The sequence below is a fragment of the Salvelinus sp. IW2-2015 genome, linkage group LG1 (genome assembly GCF_002910315.2).
Source record: "Salvelinus sp. IW2-2015 linkage group LG1, ASM291031v2, whole genome shotgun sequence".
Lineage (NCBI taxonomy): Eukaryota > Metazoa > Chordata > Actinopteri > Salmoniformes > Salmonidae > Salvelinus > Salvelinus sp. IW2-2015.
Window position 1 is genome coordinate 21,607,971 of NC_036838.1, and position 16,409 is coordinate 21,624,379.

Here is a 16,409-nt window from a genome sequence, read left to right on the forward strand (position 1 = left end):
AATGTATGTCCTTGAAAATTACAATGAAGTGCTTGAAAAAGTCCTTGAAAGTACTTGAATTTGACTTGCCAATGTCTGTATGAACCCTGTATAGTCTACTTGCTCAGCCTGCAAATGAAGGATAAAATGAACTGCWACTGAAATTATGCAAGCATCATTCYCTTTCCTGTCAGATCACATCCATTTCCTTCAGGTAATTATAATACCTTGATACAGGTGATATGGAAATAATAGAATAGATACTTTACTATCCATTCTATGAGAAACTCGCTTATTGGCAGTGGCAGGAGACCAGCAGCCGTCCGATTGACAGTTAAGATATAAATATATAGCAATAGTAAATAAGAGTCAAAGATGGGTTAGCGATCTGACCCCTGCTATTGCCCTGATTTGGTTGTTGCTCTGCTATTATCAAAGATAGGGTAGATACAGTATCTGACTTTATGGATTGGTTTCCCCTCCAGTGGCGACCCGTCATTCAGGGCAGGTGGGGCAGAGCCTGTTTTGAGCTCCACCTGTTTAGCGGTTTTGCATGTTATTTTGGCATTAATGAGTGTCACATCAGTTTCCAAACAATGTAAAAAAAAAATATATAAAAAATAATTGAGTTAATAAATACATTAGAAGTGCCCATCCAAGAAGGCTCAAGGTCATTGGCCACAGATAAAATCAAATCAAATTTTATTTGTCACATACGCCGAATACAACCTTACCGRAAAATGCTTACTTACAAGCCCTTAACCAACAAAMCAGTTGAAGAACTAGAGTTAAGAACAGATTTGCTAAATACACTAAAGTAAAAAATAAAATAAAAAGTAACCCAATAAGATTACATAACAATAACGAGGCTATATACAGGGGGTACCGAGTCTGTGTGCAGGGTATGGTGGCAAAATTGCAAGATTATGTTATAATGCTTTTATTGCATCAAATGGATGTTTTATTCAACAGAATAGAGTATTCTGTTAACTATTGTGTGTGTGTGTTCTACTGAGGATGGGCCTCTGGGAGATAACACGGACAGGAGATTTATGATGTCTTTTGGGTGATAAAACCTAAAGAGCATTCCAGAGCATGAGTTKATGMTTCTGTTCTATACCGTACCAGGGAGAGATGGTTCCASTTTGMAGTCGGAGGGCCAGACACTGGTGATACAATGAAAACTGTTGACACAGCAGATACTGTCTGCTATGTATTATAGGTATCTTTCATACAAATCTTAACCRTGTGACCCATTCTATATACCTGTTGTTCATGTAGGTTGAAGGGGTGTATCTTGGCTATAAAAGACCTTTGTACTTTTGTRTCGGGGCTCTCAACGAATCATCAAAGAGACGGTSATTTGTCGACCAGCCATCACTCTTGCAAAGCTCTCACTATTAAAGGTTWAGTTTAAGTATAACTCTGACTTGTGTGATAAGTTTGTCTCTCCTCATTTGATAGTAAAGAAATGAGCCACCACAAGGGGTACATGTTAGTCGAGGTCATTTGTACATGTACTGTAGACCGGGTGGCCATTTGATTAATTGTTAGTCCGAGTGTCCATTTGATTCATTTGGATCTAGACTTGGAGCTCCGGCACCGCTTGCCGTGCGGTAGCAGAGAGAACAGTCTATGACTTGGGTGACTGGAGTCTTTGACAATTTTTTGGGCCTTCCTCTGACACCGCCTAGTATATAAACTCAGCAAAAAAATAAATGTCCCTTTATCAGGACCCTGTCTTTCAAAGATAGTTTGTAAAAATCCAAATAACTTCACAGATCTTCATTGTAAAGGGTTTAAACACTGTTTCTAATGCTTGTTCAATGAACCATAAACAATTAATGAACATGTACCTGTGGAACGGTCGATAAGACACTAACAGCTTACAGGCGGTAGGCAATTAAGGTCACAGTTATGAAAACTTAGGACACTAAAGAGGCCTTTCTACTGACTCTGAAAAACACCAAAGAAAGATGCCCAGGGTCCCTGCTCATCTGCGTGAACATGCCTTAGGCATGCTGCAAGGAAGCATGAGGACTGCAGATGTGGCCAGGGCAATAAATTGCAATGTCCGTACTGTGAGACGCCTAAGACAAGGCTACAGGGAGACAGGACYGACAGCTGATCYTCTTCGCAGTGGCATACCACGTGTAACACCTGCACAGGATCGGTACATCCYAACATCACACCTGCGGGACAGGTACAGGATGGCAACAACAACTGCRCGAGTTACACCAGGAACGCACAATCCCTCCATCAGTACTCATACTGTCCGCAATAGGCTGAGAGGCTGGGCTGAGGGCTTGTAGGCCTGWTGTAAGGCAGGTCCTCACCAGACATCACCGGCAACAACGTCACCTATGGGCACAAACCCACCATCGCTGGACCAGACAGGACTGGCAAAAAGTGCTCTTCACTGACGAGTCGCGGTATTGTCTCACCAGGGGTGATGGTCGGATTCGCGTTTATCGTCGAAGGAATGAGCGTTACTCCGAGGCCTGTACTCTGGAGCGGGATCGATTTGGAGGTGGAGGGTCCGTCATGGTCTGGGGCGGTGTGTCACAGCATCATCGGACTGAGCTTGTTGTCATTGCAGGCAATCTCAACGCTGTGCGTTACAGGAAAGACATCCTCCTCCCTCATGTGGTACCCTTCCTGCAGGCTCATACTGACATGAACCTCCAGCATGACAATGCCACCAGCCATACTGCTCGTTCTGTGAGTGATTCCCTGCAAGACAGGAATGTCAGTGTTCTGCCATGGCCAGCAAAGAGCCCGGATCTCAATCCCATTGAGCACGTCTGGGACCTGTTGGATCAGAGGGTGAGGGCTAGGGCCATTCCCCCCAGAAATGTCAGAGAACTMGCAGGTGCCTTGGTGGAAGTGTGGGGTAACATCTCACAGTAAGAACTGGCAAATCTGGTGCAGTCCATGAGGAGGAGATGCACTGCAGTACTTAATGCAGCTGGTGGCCACACCAGATACTGACTGTTACTTTTGATTTTGACCTCCCCTTTGTTCAGGGACACATAATTCCATTTCTGTTAGTCACATGTCTGTGGAACTTGTTCAGTTTGTGTCAGTTGTTGAATCTTGTTATGTTCATACAAATATTTACACATGTTAAGTTTGCTGAAAATCAATGCAGTTGACAGTGAGAGGACGTTTKTTTTTTTGCTGAGTTTAGGTCCTGGACGGCAGGAAGCTTGGCCCCAGTGATGTATTGGGCCGTACGTTATATATACTGTAGCTTTGATTGGACTGATCAMGTCAAAATCSTAGCTAGCAAGCTAGACAACCAGTCATCATCATGAATCAAGTCGACAATGAACTGGCAAATCCTTTTCAATCCTTGTCATATGAAGGTAAATTATAGATAAAATGTATTGGTGATCATTGGCCATTTGACATGATAGAAATTCATATGATTTATATGTTTATGGTAATGGTAAGATAATGACTAAATTATTTATATGTTTAAGGTAATGTTAAGATAATGACAAAAAATATTCCACCCTGAAACCATATAATTGTATGAAATTTCGACTTCCGCCGAAGTTGGCTCCCCTGCCTGTTCGGGCGGTGCTCGGCGGTCGTCGTCACCGTCCTACTAGCCYCCACCGATCCCTTTTTCGTTTGTCTGTTTGTTTTGTCTTATTAGTTTCACCTGTGTTTCTGTTGTTTTCGGTTAATGAGCTTCCCTATATTTAGTAGGTAGACCCGCCCTTGTTTTGTGCGGGATTGTCTTTATTTTGTTACGTGTGTGCATTGTAGGCTGAGGTGTATTTTCTTCTTTCTTTCACTTGACACCCTGTGGTTTTTGGGTTGTCACGTTATATGTCCGCGCCCTGTATTTGTTGGGCTTATATTTTGTGTGCCTTATTAAAGAGCACTATACCCCCAGTGGAACTCTCTCTGCGCCTGATTCCTGCACCCACCTAGTCCCGTGTGACAGAATTAGAACAAGGACCTTTTGTTCCTTTTTAGTATGTAAGCAGGGTGCACGTGGGAAACAAATTATAAGAGGAGCTAWCGACAGACAAGTTGTAATACTGTGTTCCTTACAGGACATTCTGTCTCCACCCGTGGAGGAGAGAAACTGTTAGGCTTGCAGAAAATTATGAAACATGTTGCAGATTAAACAATGTATCTGTGTCATGGAAAACCACCGACTGTCTGAGCAAGGCATAGCTTAAGATTTGAACTTGTTTGTGTGTGTTATAAAGACTGGGTTTGCATTTTTGATTTTAGAGTACTCTCGTGAATAAACATTTTGACTATTGTAAGCTGGGACTCTTGTCTGTTTCATTCAAKCAGAATCTTACAAACTCTGGCTTGCAGACTGAGTAGATTAATTGAAGTTTATGAACATTGATAACGAAATTCTCATTACACATGAACATTACACAACAAGTCGGAAATCTCAACTCAACAATGAGGGGTTTGGAAGGAATCGGTGGCTAACTGCAAGCGTTGCAGAGCAATCGCTAGCCTGCTTTCAGTGGACATAAAGAGGATTAAAAAGGGTTATATTACATGTGAAAACAGCAAAAATGCCCAGTACAACCCCCCCATCAGGTGGTAATAAACATAGTCGTGTTCCAATCATCTACCCTTCTCCTAAAGTGCGCAGTTGCACACTCCCTGTCATGAAAATAAAAGTGTTGGATTGGTGAGCAGAGTTTCATGCTCCCGCCTCTCTCGCCTCTTCCACAATGTTGGATTCAATGTTGGACTCCCCTCCTCCCCTGTAAAAATGTGACATTGATGATGRAATTCATATTCACAAACACTCTTATTTGAAAACTATCATAGGATATTCATAATCATAAAATAAACAAGAAAACTGTGATAGCTTCTATTTTCAGTAGCAAATATAATGGGCTGTATACCAAGTATGCGTCCAAAATGGTACCCTATTCTCTATATAGTGCACTACTTCTGCTCTGGTCAAAAGGAATGTATTATACTGGGAAAAGGGTGTCATTTCAAAGCCCTGGTCACTAGTACTATTACTACTAATACTGCTAGTGTGCCATTTCAGATACTGCCCTTGAAAATCCTTACCTATGATGTCATCCTCAGTGTTGAGCTCTTTGCCGGGTAATGGGATCCGAGCTAAGGCAGATAGTTTAGCTATGAAGGCCTCTTCTGCCTCCTGATGGAGAAAACACAGAAATACAATATACAAAATTAATACAAATGTATTTTTATTTCATAAAATATTTATTAAAACAATCTTTAATATATAAATCATGAACAACAGGCATTATCCATGACTTTACTTATATTATCTAAACAAACTATGTAGTAATATTTACACATAAGACTGAAGAAATGTTTGCCAACTCTCCCATGGATTCATGGAAGTTAAAACTGAACTATTCTCTGCTTTCACATCAACATGATCATAATGATGAACCATTGTGAATTAGCATTTACAAGGCAGCTGTTACCTGTAACTGTCCTTTGATTCGCTCCATGGTTTGTTCCTGGGCTAACTTCCTTCTCCTCAGAGTTTCACACGCAACCTCCTGCTCCAAGTCATACTGTTCCAACATCCTCTTCTTCTGCAGTTCAACCCTATTAACATGGTGGGTAGTGTACAACGAAAAAGAGTGAGCGCTTCTCTGTATAACACCGTTACAATATTAGTCATGGGTTCATATAGTATTTGTTTTCTTTCATACTTTAGCTGCACTTGATTGAGCCTGCCTGGCTCAAAAGAACAAATGAAATAGTCACAAAAGTGCAAAAACCCATCCATCTGGCACTCCAGGCAGGCTCAATCAAACGCTCAATTTGAACCCAGGTTTGTACATACAGAATTTGCTGTAGACAACTTCATGCCGTGTTCATTAGTTGCCATGCCAAGTCGTAGGAGAGAACGGCAGGGAATAAAATGTATAGGATAAATAACAGTCAATTAGTTAGTCGAGAAAGTAAACAGTACCTCTGATGAAACTCGGTGGACATGGGCTTCCTCCCCCAGTTGGCCAGCTCCTTTAGTATGGCCTTGTTCATCTGAGAGCTGCTCTCTCGTCGTTCACACTCCTCTGGGGAGGGGACAGAACACAACACCACAGTGATAGTTGTATTACTAACTTAGGTCCCCCAATTCAATCAATTGAAGATTATGTGAAGGTTTGAGATAGCGCACAGCTTGCTGCAAAAAAACAATGCACCAATCAACGGCGACATTGCACATACACAGCCCACGATTCTGCCAGTAGAACCGATGACTTTCTAGTGTCGTTTTTCAGTGAACAGATTGTAAGGTCCCTCACACATTCATAGTATCTGTAGTTTTACTATAGAATTAGCACTAACGGACCAAAATCGCCACCTGCTCATCTCACCTCTGGCCTTGTTAGGGTGTTGCTGCTGAAGGCCCTTGGTGATGTCCTGGATCTGAGAGTAGTAGCTGGTGACCATAGCACTGAGGGAATCCCGGGTCACGTACACACTCTCTGACGCTACCTCCGTCAACTGGCTCTACCCATACCCAAATAAATATCAATTAGAATAGATAGAAAATAGATTAAAAAAGGAGGGGGGGGGGTATTTAAAAATAATACATAGGCCTAGGTCAGTGGATGCTGGTGAGGGGAGGATGGCTCATAATAGTGGCTGGAATGGAGTCAATGGAATGGTATCAAACGTGGTTTTCATGTGGCTGACACCATTCCATTGACTCCATTCCAGACATTACTATGAGCCGTCCTCCCCTAAGCCGCCTCCACTGGCATTGATCCACCATAATTTATACTTGGTTTTCGTRATAATCTAAAATGATCACATTAGCCCTAGTTTGCCCATGTCTGTCTTAGGGGGTAGGGCCTAGAGGTTGTTTATGAATGAGGCCAGRCGCTCCATTACCTTCCTGCCGTGGTCAGGCTGGGGCCTAGTGGGAGGGGCCTGGTCCATCTGCTGCCAGAGGCTCTGGCTGAGGGCGTGGCCCACCAGCTGCTGGGCGTTGGCCTGCAGGAGCTCCGCTCCCGTCTCTAGCTCCGACAGGAACTCCTGCTGGAAGCTGTGGCCAATCAGCAGTGTCTCCGGGCCCAGGTGCCTCTCGGCAACACTGGCACTGGATTCCTGTGGGCAGTCCAAGACACAGAGGGAGGTGATTGACAGACCACAGTGACAAGGTGACATATTGATAGTCTAAAAAAGAGCTGTAGGTGGAGCAAGAAGGACAGGTAGGGGTCTCTATTTACTGTATGCCTTTAAAGTAGTTTSTCTTCATTTCTAGGGGGAATCACAGTGTGCACTTTTTTGTTCTAGCTCTGCACAAACACTTGATTCAACTAATCAAGGGTTTGGTGATTAGTTGATCAGTTGAATCAGGCATGTTTCTGCTGGGCTGTAACAAATATGTGCATCCCTCTCCAGGAATGCATTGAGAAACACTAGTCAAAACAAGCCTCATCTTCTCACTTTGTAGAATGTATTATAATGTAATGTTAGTGAATGTGTGACTGGACCTGATGCTGGGCTTTGGGGAGCGTTGGTCTGACTGGGGTCTGGGTGTGGTCCTCTAGAGCCAGCAGGGCCCTGAAGTCACTCTGAGACAGCACCTTGAGCTTGGACAACCTCATCTCCTTCAAGACCCTCAGACAGAAGTGTCTGGCCACAAAGTGCCTCTGCACCGCCACCAGCAGGAGGTGCTGTTTCTTCTCAATCAACATCCCCACATGGCTGGGATAGAATAGGGATTGGTCGTTAGTTGAGTCAGGTGTGTTAGTTCTGTGCTGGAACAAAAGCCTACACATCCTATTTGTACAGTACCAGGCATGATAACCACTGTGCCACTTTAAACCATGCTTTTGCTTGTCAGATGTGCTAGAGTGTATAAAATGTTTACGATTGAAAATCAAATAGATTTCAGATCATATATGAAATACTGTATTTTTTTATGCATTTCCACCTGCCAGAGGTCCCCCTGCTTCACCTGTTAAGCACGTAGCTCTGTCTGACCACCATGCCTCTAAGGATCTTCAGCTGCTGTTCACCTAGGTGTCTGAGGCAGGCCAGCACCAGGGCTGCTTCCTCACACCATACCTAGAGCAGGACAAACATACAGAAATACAGTATTAAAAATGGGCGTATTCATTAGGGCACACCATAGCAAAACATTTTAAAACGGAAAGCATAAACAATCGGTTGTAACTGGACCAGATCTAATAGTACTACCTCCCCAATTTCATAAAGTTTTTTTTCCATTTAGTGCCTAACGAATATGACCCAGGAGTGTAACCTGGCGCTTGTCCAGAAGAGTGCAACGTTAAAGAAGGTCCAGATAAAGATGCATTGAGTAGAACAGATATGATGTCTGTCATGTAGAATAGGGAATCGAGTCAGCTCTATTCATTACATTTTTGGGTCCGGCAGCATGTATACAGTACCTGTCCATCTTGCTCCAATTGAGCCTGTACACCCTCCAGTTGCCGTTTGGTATTGGACTCTGCCTGCTGCAGCAGTGCAACCAGGTCACCATCTAGATCCAGCCATAGCCTCTGGCCTTGGTTTGTGGACAACTGGGGCTGAGCAGGGAGAGCGGATAGGAAGATGTCTTTGGCCAGCTCTCCCAGCTTCTTGGACCAGGTGGCATGATGCCTCTGGAGGCACAAAAGTATGGGTTATTTTCCATTAGAAAATAAGTTGAATTAGCACTGCACAGATTTTGGTGAAATGCCATTATTACCCTCCAAAGATCACACACTGCCTCTGCCACTCTCCCATCCTGCTGCAGCTCCAAGTCACTGCTCTGCTTCCTCTGCTTCAGAAGCAGCTCCTGATACACCTGGAGAAGAGAATTGAACTGCTAAACCGGAGCATACAGTTATAAGGAGCAATTAACAATGTAATGTAATGGAACTGGAAAACCATAATASACAGAGTTTGTACTTATCCAAATTCGATTTTTATAGTGAAGTGAGTGAATAGAGAAGTAGTTTAGCAGTACCGTTACTACTACTATTGTTGTGGCACTGGACACACGACAGGGAACGAATGAGCCTACTAAAAGAGAGATACTGACCTTCACAAATTCCTGGAGGTCGCTGTGCGTCTGTGCAGAATCCAGGACACGGCTTCTCTCCTTTGCGTGAGTCCTCAGGAGTTTATTTTTCTTGGAGTCGATCTTCTTGCACTTTTCATACACAATCTCCTTGGTCTTTATCCTGCATTCTGTATATAAAAAAAATGTAATTACATGTAGTTTTGATTTATTGACATCATTATATGTAAATGACAATGTTACTACACTAAGTTGCTGATTTAGCACAGAATTTGACCCGTTTTCTTTTAACACAATTCACTTAATTCTTCTGTGTATCATTCCGCATTTATCATTTAGAGTTGAGTAGTAAACTACATTACTACAAAATGTACTCGTGTCAAAATGGCATAACCATACAATTATATTTCATTGTCACTACAGTGCGGTTCGCATTGGTTACAACAGTGCACTCAAGGAATAATCACTATTAATTTGTTTGATTTACTCTTTTTAGTAATGGAGAAAGGGCACTGAACATTTTAAGAAGCCAGTTAATTTAAGATGAGGAACTAGGCCACGTGATACTGGAAGATTACCACCATATTCCTCAGGAGGGAAGTTCAGCAGGGTACTAGATAATATCACAACTTCCTAGTGGGCACAACTGGTTACAAAGACGTCATTATGACATCATGTGCCAAATTGTGCCCTCTGGGTACTCATTTCACATCAAATAGAATGTTCATCTAGGTTGCGTTTGTAAATTCACCCTGGCAATCTACTRCGGTATCAGAGCACTCTGGTTTGAGAGTGCCAGAGCGCGGAATAATTCATGAATTTACGAAAGACCTAGCACCAGTGGCCTGTGTCAGTAAACATTGGGCAAAAGACTCAATGTAATTGTTGCCAGTACAGTGGTTAACCCACTAGATAACATGAAAACAGTATAACCAGCTCTGCTAGTAAAATGGTCAGAGTGTGGTGTTCTCTCATTTGTGTCTGGAAGTAGCTAGAAAGCTAACCAACATTAGCCAGTTAGCTTGACTGTCGTGGTAAGGTCAAAACGCTCTGATCAACCCTACTCTTCGCCCCGAAAGAGAAACGCTCTGAATGATCTTCATTTAAGAACGTCCCAGAGCGCACTCTGAGACACCGGGGGCAATTTAAGAACACACTCCTAATGTCTATGATTTGACCTGATATTGAATTCAGGGAGGTCACTCTTGAACACAAACCAGATTCTTCGTTTCAGCGGTTGGCTATTTGCGCGCGGCAACAATAATGTGTGTCAGGCCAWTGGCGTGGTCTCTGACACAACATTTTAGAGGCCCTAGTATTTGCCGCAGAGACAACATTTTGCTATTTTAAAGCAAACTTCCTGCAATTCTAAATATTTTGCCATGGGGCTGAGAGAAAATGTGCAGTTATAAAGCTAATTCCCTTCAATTCTTCTACCCAAGGCTGCGGGGCCAGATGAATTATCAGGATGTGTGCCCCGGGCATGTGCTGACCAACTGGCAGGTGTCTTCACTGACATTTTCAACATGTCCCTGATTGAGTCTGTAATACCAACATGTTTCAAGCAGACCACCATAGTCCCTGTGCCCAAGAACACCAATGTAAACTGCCTAAATGACTACAGACCCGTAGCACTRACATATGTAGCCATGAAGTGCTTTGAAAGGCMGGTTATGGCTCACATCAACACCATTATCCCAGAAACCCTAGACCAACTCCAATTTGCATACCGCTCAAACAGATCCACAGATGATGCAATCTCTATTGCACTCCACACTGCCCTTTCCCACCTGGACAAAAGGAGCACCTACATGACAATGCTATTCATTGACTACAGCTCAGCGTTCAACACCATAGMACCCTCAAAGCTCATCACTAACCTAAGGATCCTGGGACTAAACACCTCCCTCTGCAACTGGATCCTGGACCTCCTGACGGGCCGCCCCCAGGTGGTGAGGMTAGGTAGCAACACATCTGCCACGCTGATCCTCAACACTGGAGCCCCTCAGGGGTGCGTGCTCAGTCCCCTCCTGTACTCCCTGTTCACCCACGACTGCATGYCCAGGCACGACTCCAACACCATCATTAAGTTTGCAGACGACACAACAGTGGTAGGCCTGATCACCGACAACGACGAGACAGCCTATAGGGAGGAGGTCAGAGACCCTCAACGTAACCAAGACTAAGGAGATGATTGTGGACTACAGGAAAAGGAGGACTGAGCACGCTCCCATTCTCATCGACAGGGCTGCAGTGGAGCAGGTTGAYAGCTTCAAGTTCCTTGGTGTCCACATCACCAACAAACTAGAATGGTCCAAACACACCAAGACAGTCGTGAAGAGGGCACGACAAAGCCTATTCCCCTCAGGAAACTAAAAAGATTTGGCATGGGTCCTCAGATCCTCAACATGTTCTACAGCTGCAACATCGAAAGCATCCTAACTGGTTGCATCTCTGCCTGCTCAGCCTCCGACCGCAAGGCACTACAGAGGGTAGTGTGTACGGCCCAGTACATCACTGCGGCAAAGCTGCCATCCAGGACCTCTACACCAGGTGGTGTCAGAGGAAGGCCCTAAAAATTGTCAAAGACCCCAGCCACCCCAGTCATAGAATGTTCTCTCTACTACCGCATGGCAAGCGGTACCGGAGTGCCAAGTCTAGGACAAAAAGGCTTCTCAACAGTTTTTACCTCCAAGCCATAAGACTCCTGAACAGGTAATCAAATGGCTACCCGGTTTTGTACTATTTGCATTGTGTGCCACCCCAACCCCTCTTTTACGCTGCTGCTACTTTCTGTTTATCATATATGCATAGTCACTTTAACTATACATTCATGTACATACTACCTCAATTGGCCCGACCAACCAGTGCCTGTATAAAGCCTTGCTACTGTTATAGCCTCGCTGCTGTATATAGCCTCGCTACTGTTTTTTCACTGTCTTTTTTACTGTTGTTTTTATTTCTTTACTTACCTATTGTTCACCTAATACCTTTTTTGCACTGTTGGTTAGAGCCTGTAAGTAAGCATTTCACTGTAAGGTCTACCTACACCTGTTGTATTCGGCGCAAATGACAAATAAACTTTGATTTGATTTTACAATGGCTTATGTCATGTTCTTATGCTATCTGGGTGACTCAAACATTATAACAAAATCAATGGGGGCTCCATTCCATGACATATTTGGAATTTTACACTCCCTGACTGTCTAGTTTTTATTTTGGTGATTGTAAYTTCTCAAAGATGATCTTATTTAAAAATATATAACTCCGTTACCTTTCCTACATACTTTATATCTGGTTTCAGTCATTTAAGTGTATACTGAAAAAGTTTCACCATCCCAAACAGTATTTTACTTTTTTTTTATTGAGTGGCAGCAATGATTTATGAATATAGGGGAACACTACTTATAGATTATCTAAGAATGTAGGTGGTGTGTGTGTGTGCGTATGTGCATGTGTGTGTGCATGCGTCTGTGTATGTCCATGCTCGTGCATGCATGCATGTGCGTCTGCAACATGACTCACCTTCACTGCAGTGCTGCAGCCCCTCGGCCAGGGCAGTCTGCAGCTCGGCCAGGGTCTTCTCCATGGTGGCGAAGGTCAGGTGGCCGTCACTGGTCAGCTGCTCCAGGCCTCGGGCCACCAGGTCCTGTCTGAGGGACACCTCCTGCCGTAGCAGGGCCGGCTTGGCCTGCAGCACACCCCTCAGCTCCTCCCACCACAGCAGCTTCTCCTGGGTCCTCTGGGAGAGAGCCAGAGGAAAGAGCGAGATAGATGCAGGCCCTCATCAATAAATAGACCCTATCGGCCATGAAGATTAGACAGGTTTAAGAYGTATGACAATAATTCATACTATAATTTTTTATGTGTTACATTTTTGTCTTTTCTATGTTGTAGTTTTTTTGTTWGTTTTTTTACGTGTAATGCATCCACGTAGAACAGCGGCCATGCATGGAACCTCATTAAAGGTACAAAGCCTTGGGTGCAAATGGAGAAGTTCTGAAAAAGCCTTACTTTTATGTAAAAAATTACTTCTTTGTCCTGTATCCTTAAATGTTTCTTGTTCTTATATCTCACCTTCATGTCTGCCGCCTGAGTCTCAGTTAGCTGGTTTTCGACCAATAGGAGACATTGGATAAGGGTGTGGATGACATCCTGGGCCTCATCTCTGGGGAGAACACTGGACCTGCCCAGGAGGCTTTGGCAGAAGGCCTCCACCTGCTTGCTAAAGCCCTTGGTCTGTGGAGATAGACATACTTCAAGTTTATCCACAAACATCCAAGTTTTTAAAGAAAATGTTTCCCCATAAACGTCTAAGATTTTTTCCATCAAACTGGCAATTGCATTGTCGGTGAAATCATATGTTACTTTTCTAGAGCAGACAATATGGTTCAATGTTGGCGGTTCAATTTGTATAATGTGAATTACACACTATGCGGTTCAAAGGTTTGGTCGTGCTTTTTGATCTAGTCGACTTGGTTACCATTTGAAGCGCGTACCATTTGAAGRGCGTACCATTTGCGTACCATTTGAAGCGCGTGCTCCAGTAGATCTTTCTGAGTTCTTTCAATCTCCTCCAGGGTACAAGGATCTGAACTTAGATCTTTGTTTCTCTCACAGGAAAACAGGCTGGCTGACAGTTCTTTCTTTAATAAACCCAGTTCCTACAAAGAGACGAGAAAATCAATAAAGATCAGAATCCTTACTTGAGAATTTAAAAGCAGGTTTGTGGGAAATCATGTTACGCATGCACATCTCATGCTAGGATTTGGATTAAGATTGTACCTTTTCTTGCAGGAGAAGAACATTGGTGAAAAAAGCTGAATCCTTTTTATCCTTGGGAAAACGYCCGCTGAGTATAATTCTGAGAATTTGGAGAAAGAGCTACAAGGAAATGGGAGAGTTAAGGGAGAAATCTTCTTGAGATTTGGACACACCAACATGTCACACAACATTTTAGCAAACTAGTACTGTTGTCATATTATCAATGGAAATTAACTTAAAAACAAGCTTACAGTAAAGTCGTATAATGCAATATGAGGAGATAATAGGCACTCATAATGCATTCATTGGCTCATGGAATGTGCGCAAGCTTACAGTAAAGTCGTATAATGCAATATGAGGAGATAATAGGCACTCATAATACATTCATTGGCTCATGGAATGTGCTACCCAATTGTTTGCTACTGTGTGATGAAAGAAAGAGGTCACCCACCACACATTTCTCTTCCAGGACCTGTGAACAGTGTATCTGCACGTCCTGCAGGGCCAGACAATACAGGCTGATCCTGCCCTCAAAACTACAGTGGTAACAAAATTACATTACAAACACAGCTTAMAAACTCAGCAATATGACATCCTCATACACAGACAAATAAGAGTAGTGTTCCTGGTGAAGCAAGCACTTTAATGAACTGAAATGTCTGTTCCCCATCAGCTCACCCTGTTTGAGAGAGCGTGTGGGGGTAGAGGGCCACCCTGGTGAAGCTCTCGTTCTGCAGACTCTTGGGGACCAGTGAGGAGGAGATGAACTGGCTGCTGTCGTCGTTGTCCTGGTCCTGGCTCAGTGAATCCCCGCTACAGCCRGACGAGGACTCTCCATTGGGGAGGACAGGCAGCTTGGAGTGCTCGTGCAGTGAGGGGTTGGAGGCTCCATCCGCTAAGGGCTGACGTTGGGATGTGACGTTAAAGGGCCAGTTCACCTCAAAGTCAAAGTTTGCCAGATGTTTCAGCAGAATATGTAGTGGACATTTTTTTTTACCACACTCCTGGACGCTCCTCACCTCCGTTTCATCAACAAAACAAACACAATAACAAAGTCTTTGGTGCCGAACAGTGGCACTGRTACGCCTAATGCAGATTAGATCTTTAAAGGGGTAGTTCAGCCATAGACTGCTTTTAAAGGGTACAGAACAAATATCTAAATATGTTTTTGTGCTGAACTATCAGAATAAAGGCAAAATTACATTGCAATTAGTGTTCCAATTTGGATAGATTTGGTTACATGTGGTAGGAAGGCTGTAATATAAACAGATAGATGATCTTACTCTGTATTTCTGGTTGATGGGGTACACCACCTTTGCCCGTGATGCAAAAGCAGCCACATCGCTGTTCACGGGTGGCTGCTTCTTTTCCTGGTAAAGGAATAAACAAAGTGAATTATTAGGGAAAATGTTAATGAAGTCAGGTGAATGTTAATGAAAGCCAAATCAGCTTTTCTTTACACATACTGTACACTCTTAGTTAATTAACTTATTAGTTAATAAGTTAATATCTAGAACCTAAAAGAGTTCTTTGGCTGTCCCCCATAGGATAACCCTTTTTGGTTCCAGGTAGAACCGTTTCCCCAGCGGGTTCTACATGGAACCCAAAATAGTTCGAACTGGAACCAAAAGGGGTTATACTTGGGAACAGCCGAAGAACCCTTTTGGAGCTATTTTTTCGAAGAGTGTAAGTTACCTACCTTGCAATATATCTATCACACTAAGGCACTTTTATAGTGCTGAAATATTCTATATCTATAACTAAAATACAATATATTTACTTTTTCAATGGTAGTGGCACTTTGGACACCCTTCTTGCTGTTGCTGACACAGTCACTGTGGTTGTTCTCCCTATCCTGGTCGTCTCCCTCAAACAGTCTTTTGGCATCATAGCCCTGGTGGAAAGGAATGGAAGACAGTTAGGACTCCCTTAGAATGGGGTCATTTTGAATTGGGTTTATTCYAAAGGACTATAGACTTCAGTTATTAAACAGTTATAAATCGTGTTAATGGTATGCTGATGCTTGTCAAATAGTGAGTTTATGACGGCAGAGTTATTGATTATTGCTGTTATTTTTGCCAATTTGGTCATGCAGGTGGCTAAGTTATTTGGCTATCCAAACAACGAGTTATAACACTAACTAATACAAACCTATAATAAACACCTTTACAAACTTACTTGTCGAGTTAGAAGCATAGGCTTCAGGCAAAACACATACAGAACGGCTGCAGCTATGATTCCAGAAAAAAAACCACATACAGTGGCCACTGTCAATAATCCTGTAAATATGTGCAGAGATTCTGCAAAGTGAACCAAGACATCATTTGAGCAATCAGGATGCCTAATCGTATCGTGGTCGCTCATTTTGGATAATTCCCGGGTGCAAAGGAAGAAAATAGACGAAAAATGCGCATTTCTTCTACGCCTGAAAYAAAGAATCAGGACAACAACTCAAACTGGTCATGGACAAAGACCGCAAACCATTAATCTGCAGAAAACAACCGTAAAAGTTACTTTAAAAAAATGTATGGTGGAAAAGTAATAACTTGAGGTATGACARGGTAACTAACAAAACAATTTTTTTGTAGAAGTCAGATTCGATGTTTCACAGACGGACTATTCAACCAATCATTGAACAGATTTG

At 43.1% G+C, this 16,409-nt stretch overlaps 1 protein-coding gene across 2 annotated transcripts; it reads right to left on the minus strand.

The window, feature by feature from the left end:
* Positions 1–664: 664 nt before the first annotated feature.
* On the minus strand, positions 665–16,354 carry LOC111962444 (evC complex member EVC). 2 transcript variants are annotated; one of them, XM_023985543.2, is made up of 20 exons: positions 15,944–16,354; positions 15,546–15,659; positions 15,049–15,135; positions 14,444–14,667; positions 14,217–14,301; positions 13,787–13,885; positions 13,528–13,665; positions 13,079–13,240; positions 12,527–12,743; positions 9,023–9,171; positions 8,687–8,785; positions 8,388–8,600; positions 7,934–8,043; positions 7,467–7,680; positions 6,862–7,077; positions 6,342–6,477; positions 5,936–6,038; positions 5,439–5,565; positions 5,050–5,140; positions 665–4,730 (listed from the first exon to the last, which is right to left on the minus strand). In XM_023985543.2, the coding sequence occupies exons 1-20, from the start codon at positions 16,127–16,129 to the stop codon at positions 4,630–4,632; spliced, it is 2,871 nt and encodes a 956-aa protein (XP_023841311.1). In that variant the 5' UTR covers positions 16,130–16,354; the 3' UTR covers positions 665–4,629. The 2 variants fall into 2 exon arrangements, with proteins under 2 accessions (XP_023841311.1, XP_023841302.1); XM_023985534.2 differs by having other exon boundaries at positions 13,501–13,665.
* Between the last annotated feature and the right edge of the window lie 55 nt (positions 16,355–16,409).